This window comes from Prinia subflava, chromosome 2 (assembly GCF_021018805.1).
Source record: "Prinia subflava isolate CZ2003 ecotype Zambia chromosome 2, Cam_Psub_1.2, whole genome shotgun sequence".
Lineage (NCBI taxonomy): Eukaryota > Metazoa > Chordata > Aves > Passeriformes > Cisticolidae > Prinia > Prinia subflava.
Window position 1 is genome coordinate 57,033,332 of NC_086248.1, and position 12,931 is coordinate 57,046,262.

Genomic DNA, 12,931 nt, shown 5'->3' on the forward strand with positions numbered 1-12,931 from the left:
TATTTTCTGTAAGCCTTTGGCCAGCTACATTCTTTCTGTAGGTAATTTAATGTTTGGAGCATTAGCTCTTTCATTATACACAGAAGCTCGTGAGAATTTCCATAAATCACAATTAAGTAACACTAAGAAATCTTCTGCAGTTCCTATTCAGAAATAAAACTGAGTGGATCAATTAACAAGTAACAAAGCTAAAAGACTGAATAAGTTATATATAAATAATCATATTGATTTTGCTTTCTGTGATCAGGAGCTAGATTGTGATTTTGGTTTATATTTGAGACATCCCTTGGGTTTACTGAGGTTAGAACCTGGTCCTGCAATACTCATTGGGGATTGTTGCTACATGTTTTGTGGCCACAGACATGTGTTTTAATTTCTTAAAATACCAGAACCACACTACTAAAAGTGTGAAAAACAGTCATTTGACAAAACCAAAATTTCCAAAAATTGCACCTCTACCTGCATAAACAAGAAGATGGACCTTGGTATCATAAACATCAAAAACACAGCCTACTGTGTATGTGTCAGATGGTGTCTGTGTTGCTCGTCTGTTTATTAGCAGTAATTTTTTCTGTCGAAGCAATGACTCGATGAAACCCAGTTGCTATTTATTGTGTTCCACAAAAAGGATGACAATGACCATAAAACTGACAGTTTCAGAAGTTATTTTTTTCTATAATATGTGCTATAAAAGAGAAAGTTAATCTTCTCTGACTTATAGTAAAAGTAACAAGAATTAAAGCTGCATTTGGGAATTGTTACCTACATATCTGTTTGTAAATAGTTAACCCAAGAGACAACTCAGCCCAAGAGGGTTGAGTTTGGGGATCAAAGTTAGTCATTTCTCATCAGAAAGGAAAAGCCCTAAAGGTTATATAAACGTTAAAAGTTTACAAAAGAAGAAGAGTCAACACTTGACTGATTCAATGTTCAGTAATTGAGGGGTTTAATGTTATTTTATTGCAAAATTGTTTGAGGGATCCAAATGGCTTCCAGCTAAAGTTTCTAGAGTAAACTTGCCTCTATATATGCATTGAAATAAAAGCATGCCTAAAGGTGCATCTATAAATTCAGGTCTAAACTATCAGCCCTCAGCAAAGCTGAACCATATTCTGGATTCAAATATTAGTGCTTTTCACATTGGGCAAGACAGGTCTGTGTAAAATGCCATTATTTCTCCAGATTTCTGTTAATCTTCTGCTTGTATGTCAGCTTTGTTACAACTTTGATACTGAGAAAAACTGGGTCTCTACAAGTATTTGATTTGGACACTACTTAAAGACACTAAGACAAACCAGGTCACATCCTAAAAGACAGATTGCTTCCCTAGGGAAATGGAAAATGAGTTTCCTACTTAGTTTTCTGAACCAGAGGACACATTGCCTGACAGTGACTGTCCCTAAACTGCAGCTGTCTTGTCTTCAGCTGAATTCAGGTGACTGAATTCAAATTCAAACCTTTAAAGATTTGATTTTAATTACTGTGCATAACTATAATAATCTAATAAGATGAAAGAAAAAGAGAATGTGTTTCTATTTTGTTATAGTATCTATTTAAATGTTTAAAGCATATTTTGTTATTTAAATCTACTGTGGCACATTCCCAAAATAACTGGGTTTTGTTACACTTATTTCTCTGAAATTCTGATGTAGAACTTTTTTTGCTTTCACATACATTTTTCTGTCCCAATTAAGTCCACTTAATCAGCTAACTAGCAGATTTTTAGGATGTAAAATATCTGGTTTTGAGAATATAAGAAAATCAAAATATGATCAAACATATTTAAGTGTGTTAGCATGAAAACAGATTTTGTATATATTAGAATCCAATGGATATGTCATGATACTGATTAAGCACATGTCATTTCAGTTTATCTTTTAGAATGCAAGGAGGGAAGAGGAGTGAATTACAGAGGAACAGAAGCCAAAACTCAGAAAGGTGTGCGGTGCCAGAATTGGGCTGACAATTTCCCACATAAACCAAAGTAAGGTCTTTTTGTATCTGTTTATATGTTTTTCTGAAATTTTGTCAAACCATCCATATATGCTAATTTGTCTTGTAAGCAGTTTTTTTGGTGTTAGAAATCTCCTTATAAAATACTTTTCTATACCTATCTAGAATAAGATAATTCTCTATTCTGAGTTGTTACTCAGAGACCTCTAAGTGGTGCTACATGATCAGTAGACACACTGTCAGCCTTGGCAGTCACATTTAAATTTTATCGTCTTTACATGAGCAAAACACTAGACAGGGAAACATCTGGTTCTGCTGAAATCAGAATTTTTCAATAATCTCACCAGAGCAAGAACTTCTTCTCTTGGCCAAAGGTAGAACATGTGGCAGATGAGATAGCAGTGCATCATTTGATCAGTGAATACACAATTAACAAGGCAGTATTTCTTATGTTTAATAAAAAAATACCTACCTGGGTTTATGTAGTAACCTTTTATTCAGAAGCTGTAGCGTTCAGGTTACAGAGGACTCTCACATTTCAGAAATATGTTCTCATTGAGTCTCACAGGGAACATATCCCAGAGGAAACAGTTCACTACATGCCACATGGTACCCTGGCTGCACAATAACTGCTGGAAATCAATAACTAAAGAAAATGCAAGTATTAAAGACATAACTGGCCATAGAGGCTCTGTGTTTCCTGAAGTCTATCACTGTAGCACTTTTCATGCTTCAGCAATGGCACACAGTAACAATTAGGGGTCTTCTAAAGACCAAAATATACAAAATTGTCCTCAGATAAAGATTTTATTTTAGAGTCCTCAGCTGAATGATTGGGACATTCCTTATTCTGTAATCCCATTTAATTCCATTCCAGCTACACACCTGAAAAATATCCCAATGCAGGACTGGAGGAAAACTACTGCAGAAATCCTGACAATGATGAAAAGGGACCCTGGTGTTACACAACAGATCCTGATACCAGATTTGACTACTGTAACATCCCTGAGTGTGAAGGTCAGGATACACATACTGACTTCTTTCCATTTTTTGCAAGATGTGTTCAAGAATGTGAAGTTATTCAGCTACTTTTATTTTCAATTGAGCATTTGTTTCAAACTTGAATTTAGTTCAACATAAAACTTTCCAAAACATTTTCATCATCAACAAGGAAGATATCAAAAGAGCCTGAAAACAGCTATACAAAGTCTTTTTTTCCCCTAGATAAAAAAGGCATATGGGTGTATTCATATATCATAAAATTAGAATCGAACCAATGACTGTTGCTAGTGCAAAACTCAATAAAATGTGACAGTAGCAAAGCACAGATTTTAAATTTTATCTTAATAGATTCAATTTAGCTCTTTTAAAGCCTGTAGTCTGTAAAGTTGGTTTGGGTTTTTTTGGTTTTTTTTATGGAATACTACAAATGTAATCAACTAGTTAAAGTCATCTTATCAAAGAAAATAAGCTTTTACTTTGCCAAAAAATGACTGTATTTCAGCCTTGTGCTCTGATCAGGCTCTTGTGCTTCATGTGAGACAAGTGGGAATGTTTCTGGACCAGTTCATCAGGAGCTTGCTGTCTCTCTTGTACTTATTCTGCCTTGTTCCTACAGTAGAGTGCATGCACTGCAGTGGAGAAAACTACCATGGAGTAGTTGCAACAACAGTGTCTGGGCTTGAGTGCCAGCGCTGGGACTCCCAGGAACCTCACTCCCATGGATACCTCCCAGAAAAGTGAGTCAGGTTCTGTGATGATCCTTTATCATCAGTGGTGGGCTGGAGACCACCCTACACCAGACAGGATAATAGTTACAGCTATTAGTAACATATCTTAAAACTTAAAAATCTTTTTTTTCTGGTTCAGTTTTCCAGAGAAGGATCTGAAGAATAATTATTGTCGTAATCCTGATGGAGAACCTCGGCCCTGGTGTTTCACTACCAGTCCAACTAAACGCTGGGACTATTGTGACATTCCTCGTTGCAGTGAGTCTGACTTCTAGACTTCTTCCAGTCAGAGTGGTGCGAGGATCTAGAACAAACAGAAGAGGTCCCAAAGATAAAGAAAAGTACAAGAGACAGCTGAATTTTATCTGAAAGAAAAAAAATGAATCACTTTAAAATGAACCTCTGATAGCTTTATTGAGGCTAGACATTTCTGTCATAGGCATTTCTAAGGTTTTGTCTGGAGCACATTTCCCTTCCTTGATGTATTTTTCTATGACCAGGCATTCCTGGTGTTTCTCCTGATGTTCTTCTTTTTATGCCAAGAAGTTTCACACTTCCTGAAAATACTTCGGCTTTTGTTTTGCTCTTCCAAATCAATTTTCCACCTTTTAAGTTTTCTTTCCCCCTAAAGGCCTGTCCTTGCTGTTACACTTTTCCTTGGGACTTCTCACTCAACGTCATCCTTGCTATCTCTCACCATTCAGAGTATGTCTATTTTACACATTCATCTGTCAGTATCACTGCTGGGCCTGACACTTTCACCCCAGTTGTCTTCATGTTATTACCACTTGCTCACTTTCCAGCTCTGTTCTGATGAGGCTGCTATCATTTTCATATCTTGACTTTTGTATCCTGTATTGTATCCTGGCTGCTGTAAAGGGCAAATGCCTTTCTGGCAGCCTGACTGCTTATGAAGAACTCAAAACACAAGAAAGAAAAGTTGAGAAAGATATCTTTAGATCCTTTCAGACTTTTCAGATATTTTGATATTTAGAACCTACCTGCAAAGAAATCTAAAAAGCCCACTTAATTATAAAGTTCAGAGTGGTTTGTTGGTTTAGTTTTTTACTGTATCTAGAAGGCAGTGATTAATTTCAGTTCCTTTTCCTGTAACAGCAACACCGCCACCACCTCCTAAACCGGGACGTCAGTGTCTCTCAGGAAGAGGAGAAGACTATCGAGGCACAATATCTGTTACTGAATCAGGAAATACCTGTCAGCACTGGAGTTCTCAATCTCCCCACAGACATGCTCGCACTCCTGAAAACTATCCCTGCCAGTAAGTGAAACCCCTCTGCTATTCATGAGAAATACCAAGTCTCAAAATTCAGTTTTCTTCATCTATATTGCAAAATTCTTCAGTTACACCAGCATTTATCACCTGCTGGACCTCATATTTTCAATTTTTTCATACATTTCTTTTTATTGACTTCTTTGTTCTTGAATACTGGTGTCTCCTCTTCTGACTTTCAAGCTCTGGTTGACTGACTTTTTCCCTCCTCATTTCATGCTTTCACTGTATGGTTGCTCAGATGAAACCAGGTGGAGTAAGAATGGTACAGTTATGATGCCTACTTGGGGCTAGATTCTTTTACCCTAGATTCTTTCTGCTGTGCTACTCTTGGCCTCAAAGTACTACAATCTCTTAATTCATCCATCAGTCGAGCAGGTGTCTGGTTTAGCACATCCAAAACACCAGTGAATTCCAATTATTCATGTAACAGATGGCATAAGAGTAAATACAACAGTAACCTAGGCAGCAAGAGATTGTCCTTTTGTTCATAACCTTTAACAGATTTCCATGAGAGACTTTTATCAGTCAAGTTTTCTGTTTTAGGAGCCTAGATGAAAACTACTGCAGAAACCCCGATGGTGAGAGGAGGCCGTGGTGTTACACCACCAACACAACTGCCCGTTGGGAATATTGCAATATCCCCTCCTGTGACAGTACCAAGCCAGAGCCCCCTGGTAAGAACAAGGAGACAAGTGGAAGTGAAAGGTCATCATGGAACATTTTGAAAAATCTTGTGTGACTCTGCTCAGTTGCATTGTTGCTGTCACTGTTGGCATTGCCGTGTCTAGTTGAACTCCTGGGTTCAGTTCCTGATGTGGAGCCCAGGCTGGTGTGTTCAGTCTGGCAGCTAAGTGCAGAAGGTTTTAAGTCAACTACTGACTCAGATCAGGAAAAATTGCAGTAACAGAAGTCTTTTCATTTTGCCCAGTGGTGGTTACTTCCACTGATATATTTTTAAATGCTCCATGGAAAATTTAGTTAGCTTTACATGCCAGTTCCTTAAAAACTGAATCTGTAGCAAAACCTAAGATAATTTAGGAGCACTGAACCAAGACTCCATAGAAAACAATGAGAAGAAAACTCTCCTTACACAAGGTAGTCGTGTTCCACACTTCAGTCTATGGCAGACATAGACAGCCCCCACTTGAAATAAATTTGATCCATGTGTTACTGTTTGGCTTGTTGGCCGAAATAAATCTCCGTGCATGATAGTAAAATTATGTGCAAGTGCTTTTAATCTAGCATATCATGAAATTTTTGCAAGCATCTTTTGAAATCTTCCTTTTGATCTACTGTCTGAGAAGGACTCTGTTACAGAGAGCATGTTGTTGTGGTCGGTGAAACACTCTGGCTTGTTGTTTTCTGTTGTCTTTCTGTGCTCAAGTATAAATGTCAAAGTATTAAGATGCAAGAGAGTGGTTTCTGTTATTCACTACAGCTGTTGATGTGGCTGAGGAGGCTCAAGTTACTGAGGAGTGCTATCAGGGCAATGGGGTGACTTACCGTGGCACAGCTTCTTTCACTCTCACGGGAAAGAAATGTCAAGCCTGGAGCTCGATGTCGCCTCACCGGCACAACAAAACGGCAGAGAACTTCCCAAATGCGTATGTGTGTTTCCCATTTCTGGGTGTCATTGGACAGTGGTCACTCATGTACTTGTTTTGATTTGCATCATCATTGCACAACAACTATTATGAAGCTGGGAAGGGAGTGTACTAGATAAAAGTAATCCCTTCCTTTTCGTCTTTTTTATCATGGAAATATTTTTTATTAACCTCATCTTGAAAAAAAACCACAGTTGTCACTCCTATACTTTAGACTAATTAGCTATGTGTTTCTACATTGCTTCTAAGGCAATTAATAGTTATCATAAATTTTCCCTCATACTGATATTAACTGTTTCTATGCATTAATTGATTCATGAGTTTAGGTCTCTGCTTCTTAGTCTGCAAGTCATTGAAACCTTGAGAAAAGGATAGATTGTTTTCTTATTCCTGATATTTATCACTTATTTTTTCCAAAATGCAAAAACTATTCCTTTTTAAAAGCTATGACCATATTTGAAAAAGTAAAATAAATTATATCTTTGTTATACATATATACATTTACTTATCTGGATTTTAAATTATATTCTATTATAAGTGCTAATCAGTGAATAAGTATTTGGCATATTTAAATATTCTATATATGTGTCCTGATTTCTTTCTGCTGCAAAAACAATTTCAACTGGCCATGACAGAATGTACATGATATATGTACATGATATAATGTAAATGTATATATGCTAACTCCGTAGCAGATCTGCTTTCTAAAATGTTCTTTTGAGCTCTCCCCAGGGCAGTGGCATGGATAGGAATATAATGTGTTTGGATTTGTAGGGGTCTGAGCCAAAATTACTGCAGAAACCCAGATGCTGACAGCCGTCCATGGTGCTACACCACCGACCCCAGTGTGAGGTGGGAGTATTGTGCCCTGAAGAAGTGTGATGACCAAGGGCTGCAGACTGTACCTAAACCTCCTCAGACAGCACAGGAAACAAACCCTGGTGAGAATACTTTCATCTTCCCCAGAAATGCTCATAACCAGGAAGCTGGTTTTTATGGAAGCACCTTCAGGAATTTAATGAGGATCTAGAGTTCTAGGGAACTCTAGATAAAGATATTTAATATAGTATTGTATCCACTCTCTTCATTTTCTGAGCATTTTTGTAGAATTTTATAGCAGGGTTTCTGCATTAGATTTTAGACTAAAGTTGCATCTTTTACCTGCTACATCTGGCAATATTGGAAAGACAAGGAAGTAGATGACTAGCAGTCTCCACACTGCTGTGGGGGGGCAACAACCAATGACAGAAAACGGAGCAGTGATGGCATTTTGCTGGCACCCGCTCCAAAAAGTCTTTTCCTGTGCCATGCTTTCACACTTCTAGGGTTCCATTTACCATCAGAGAACAGCTGGTTTTTTTGATTCAGTTCAGATGCAACTCTGTTATACAGTAGATGGTTACAGTAGCTTTTTAAAGCCCTTTTTTTTTTTTTTTAAGCTTTTTTTTTTTTTGCTACGACACATTTCACTGGTAAGAAGGTTAATAATTTTGGCTGAATATGTTACTGCTTTTTACCTACTGTAAAATGTGGTATCAGACACATATCAGTGTCTGCAAGGAAAATACTTTGTGAGTGCATCATCTTTGTAGTCCTGGTTTCTGGAGTCATGAGGGATTGACTGAATGTAAGCTTCTTTGATTTATGACTTTTGTGATCACAAGGAAAACTTTTAAGATGCCAGGAAATTAACATATCATTGTTAATCATCCTTGGCACTATGTAGCCCTTCCTTTTTCATCTACATAATACTTAGAACGTGTAAATTGCAGAAGTATTTCCTCAAGTTTATCTCTGCTTCACCACCATCAAGTATGGACGTGGCCCAACAGCTCACAGCTAACAACCATTTTCTTTCCTTCATTTTTCACAGACTGCATTGTTGAAAATGGTGTAGACTACCGTGGCACAGTGGCAAAAACTGCAAGGGGCAGGACTTGTCAAGAGTGGAGTTCTCAGAGACCTCATAGCCACGACTATTTCACTCCCACCACTCATCCAAGAGCAGGCCTGGAAAAAAATGTAAACAGCTGTTCATTTAATACTTGTTGTCATTGAGCTTTGCCTGTCTTCTTCAGGGTCCCTCAGCGAGCATTTGGTGGCAGGTCTTTGTTAATTTCTTTTTCTCAGTTCAATCCAAAAAAACCTGATCATGATAATTCCTGCTGACATGACCAATGTGGTCATTGTGGGACACAGAGATGCCCAGAAGCTCTACTGAATGTTTATGTAGCACATCCAAGGGGCTTCAGGTGGACATTTGCTTCTCCTCACTACTGAGGACTAACTGTCTGTGGGCAGTGCCTGTGTCTCCTCTGACAGAAAGAACACCTGGGGTTATAGGTTTCAGTAATACCAGGGACACGTGAGGTGGTGATGAATCCAGGGTTTGGTACATATTCCTTGAGATACATAGCTGATGGATTGTAGCCCCTCATGCCCTAGGAATTCCCCTTCAGCCCTCCAGCTTCTACCACAGCCCATTATTCAGGGCTATATGTGTACCTGACCATTCTGGAAGGCAATTTCCCTTTGTAACTTTCATCTTCCTTGTCCTAACAAATGTATTCATCACCAGTTCTTTAGACTTGTAACGTCTCATTTACAATATTTGCTTAATTTGTGACAAGCTTTGTAAGTGATATAAAGAGCTTTCTTGGTGTTGACAGCTTGAACTATTTTTTACTGGGTAGATGACTTTAGAACTTACTTTAATCAATTCTTTGATGGCATCACATACCCTGCATTGCATTCCCCAAGCTCAGATTGGGGAAACGCCCTCTAAAAAGCTGTCTGCCATAAATTCTTGGTTCCTGCATTTGTCAGGGGCTCTTGGTAGCAAATATTTTCTCCTTTTTTCTAAGACATGGGATATGTTTCAGGATAGGAAAGGGAACTAGGAAAGATACCTGGTAGCATGCAGTTGTATGAGGTGTCTGTCCTGAGCAGAGATCAGTCAGTATGCCCAGGAAAAACCTGGAGAGTGATTCAGCTAACCAGTACCTGCATGAGGGTGAACACTGCAGCCCTGCGTCACCACAGGCATCATCAGGTTGAGCAAGAACAGCTTACACAACACTCACATGTGCCTGAGTTGTGCAGCCAGAGAGGATGTGAAAAGACCTCAGGACTGATCCTACTGCTCCTGTTAACTGCAGGGAAGGCAGGAGTAGGTATTTTCTGTGCTTTAGAAAGCTTCGTCCAAAGTCAAGATCCAATTTTCGAGACCTCAGAGATCCAAGGCTGTCCTAGTGAAGCTTACTGTCTGAAGACAGTTGAAAAAGTCATATTTTTATTATCCTTTTCCAAACTCACAGAGCACATGGAAAAATGAAATAAATTTTGACAAAATTAATTGGAAATCACTTATTAGGGTGGAAATAAAAAAATTCCCACATTTAATTTTATTTTGAAACTTTAATTGGGATTGGCTGTTTTATTCCCTGGTTAATAGCTGGTGCCTTTATTCTTTGTTACAGTATTGCAGGAATCCTGATGGAGATGTGAATGGACCTTGGTGCTACACAACAGACCCAAGAAAAGCCTGGGAGTACTGTGACATTCCCAAGTGCCGTAATTATTCCTTTAAAGACTAGTGTTTCCCTTTCCCCTAAAGACTTGTGTCTCCCTTTCCTGTGCCCTTTTATAACAGCTAGAGAGTGCTTGGTGATTAGTCTGAAAGACTGATCTAAGTGCAATAGATTTAGATTAGAAATTAATAGAAATTTCCCAAGAAACTGGGAAGTGATGTTCAAGGTCTCTGACTGAAGAATTAAATTGGTCCTTCTTGAAAGCCCCATAATACACCACAAGCCATGGAGGCCACTGAAGCTCATAGGGTTTTGCCATGTGTTTCAAAATGGGCAGTTCCAGAAGAAATTTTCCCTGCCCCAGCCTAATCTCCTGGCATTATGCTGTGTGTGGCCTTGCTGAACAAGGCATGCTCTTACACCAGCAAAATTTTTGTGCTCCCTGCTCATGTGGCCCTGGTTCTGTTCTGGATGACAACCAGACTATCCCTCCTCTGATATTGTACCATATCAGATGTCTGCAAAATGCATTGAAATATTTAACCAAATAGTTAACCTAAATATTTAACCAAATGCCACTTGTCTTTGTTAGTAGTAATCAAGCTCTGAATGAGGTGGTGCAACAAAGTGCACAATGATAAAATTTAATAACATTTTGGTTTCCAGTCCTCTAATGTCTATCAACAACAAAAACTATGCTAGGAGGAGAGGTAGCTCTCAAAAGAAGGATGCCTTTCTTGCTACTTTATCCTCTCAGCAGTGAGCAGAAGAAAATGTGCTCAGCTAAAACCCAAAACTGAGCAAACAAGAAAAAGAAAGTTGTTGTATACACACTGGAGCTGTGAAAGTAGTACTGCAGTGAACGTTTTGGGCTGGGACTCTTAAGGAAAAAAAATCACATTTTCACATGACTGTTGTATTCTATTTTGATGATCCATTTCTTCTTTAAATTAATACTGGTTTATTGTTGAGATGGTAATCTAAAGAACAGAGGAAACATGGCTTTTGCCTTTAATTTCATTAGCCAGTTCTTTTTGCTGACAAAATTCTAAATTCTGTATTGATAAGAGTCAGTTCACCAAGGCCAAATAAGAACTACTTTTTTTAAATAACTCAGAAACATCTGAAGTGTCAAATGGTCCTAAGACAAGAGCTGACATAATTTTGTTCCTCGGAGACAGCATTAGAATTTCACGTGCTGTACCACAAAGATTAGTTTAAAACATCTGCCAGTGCAACTTCTGCAATGCTGACGTCTATAGGAGTCCATTTAAGAATGTTGAGAGAATTTATTTCTTCTTTCTCTTGTTTTTCTTCTCCTTCTCCTTCTGTTTTAGTTTTGGGTTTGTTTTTTGTTTTCTATCTGACTGTAGAGCTATCTGTGTGTAATTTGCTGGCCACAGAGAACTACATGTGAAAAAAAATTACTAGGCACTTTTAGGTGTTCCAGATGAAGGCAACTTAACAAAATACATGTGATGTATGGTATAGAATTACTTGAAGAGAATCAGAAGCTGAAGTAACAAATGTAACAGGCTCACCTTCTACTGAGTTTACTGACTTCATAGTGAAGGTATAGCAAAATCTGAAGTTCCTTATAGTGATGTTTTTTTCTTATTCTGAAGCTCCTTCTCAGTATGAATGTGGAAAAGCCAAGTTCAGACCAAAATTGTGTGCCCAAAGGATTGTCGCAGGGTGTATTTCACATCCACACTCCTGGCCCTGGCAGATCAGTCTCCGTACCAGGTATGGTTATTCCCCATTACATTAGACTCTACATGCACAGAAACCTTGCCTCTCATACAATGTTACAATAAGAGGTTTAAGCATTCTAAACTTGATTTTCATTTAAAAATAACTCAAGGCTAAACATTGTGTATGCTATTCTTAAAGGAGGTCATTTGGACAACCAAGAACGTTCTGTTTTGTGACAAATAGCGAGATAATCAATTGTTAATTGTTAATTTCCAAAACATTTTCAATAGAAGGCAGAATGACTTTAAATCTGTCGCTATATTCTAGAATAGAATTAATTTCCAATGAATAAAAGCAACAGTATAGCTAGTGCACCTCATGATCAGTCCTTCCATGTAAGTATTTATTCTACTTGCAAAATTATTAATAAAACTGGGAATCAAGGCCAGCTGCAGAGCTTTTTGACTGTGATTAGAGCTAGAAAAACTCAAAATCTCTAAAATGGTGAACCTCACTGCACACAGGGTTTTCCAGTAGTAGAAACACTGGCTAAGAATGAAGATCTAGGTGTTTTCATACAAGGCCTCCTAAAAATGTCCACAGAACTCTACTCTCACTGTAAGAAACACTATTCAAGGAAAGCAGAACATTTCTTACTGAAATTGTGGAATAATGTCTTTAATTTCTAAAGGCACACATGTTAAAAATATTACCTGATAAATTACAGTAGGATTAACTTCCCCATCTTAAACCACTGCCCTTCTCATGACTTTTTGCTCTATTACAGTTTTGGCTTGCATTTCTGCGGGGGAACTCTGATTGATCCTCAGTGGGTTCTTACTGCTGCCCACTGCTTAGAAAAGTAAGTATCTGTTATAGTCTGCACCAGTAGCAGCTTCTTACACAAGATAGAAAATAACAGGAGAAACAAGAGACCAAATAACCAACCCAACCTGGTTGCAAACAGCTTGCAAGCAGTTGAGAATTGAGCAAGTCTATTTGTCATTCATTAAAGCTGAATTTTGACTGTAAAACAGAGTGACAGTGATAACTTCTGCCAATATGATCCCATGTGCCATTATAAGGGATTAAGTTTACTCCAAAGCTGGCTATCTGGCTTTGATA

At 38.1% G+C, this 12,931-nt stretch overlaps 1 protein-coding gene across 1 annotated transcript in view; it reads left to right on the plus strand.

The window, feature by feature from the left end:
- The window catches only part of LOC134546855 (plasminogen-like), a 28,654-nt gene that overhangs the window by 7,368 nt on the left and 8,355 nt on the right, over positions 1–12,931 (plus strand). Inside the window, exons 4-15 of the mRNA XM_063390071.1 lie at positions 1,870–1,984; positions 2,831–2,970; positions 3,572–3,692; positions 3,823–3,941; positions 4,800–4,962; positions 5,521–5,651; positions 6,416–6,581; positions 7,356–7,522; positions 8,455–8,603; positions 10,061–10,154; positions 11,737–11,857; positions 12,594–12,668. Of these exons, the coding sequence (XP_063246141.1) occupies positions 1,870–1,984; positions 2,831–2,970; positions 3,572–3,692; positions 3,823–3,941; positions 4,800–4,962; positions 5,521–5,651; positions 6,416–6,581; positions 7,356–7,522; positions 8,455–8,603; positions 10,061–10,154; positions 11,737–11,857; positions 12,594–12,668 (1,561 nt within the window). The remainder of the gene's footprint in view (positions 1–1,869; positions 1,985–2,830; positions 2,971–3,571; positions 3,693–3,822; positions 3,942–4,799; positions 4,963–5,520; positions 5,652–6,415; positions 6,582–7,355; positions 7,523–8,454; positions 8,604–10,060; positions 10,155–11,736; positions 11,858–12,593; positions 12,669–12,931) is intronic.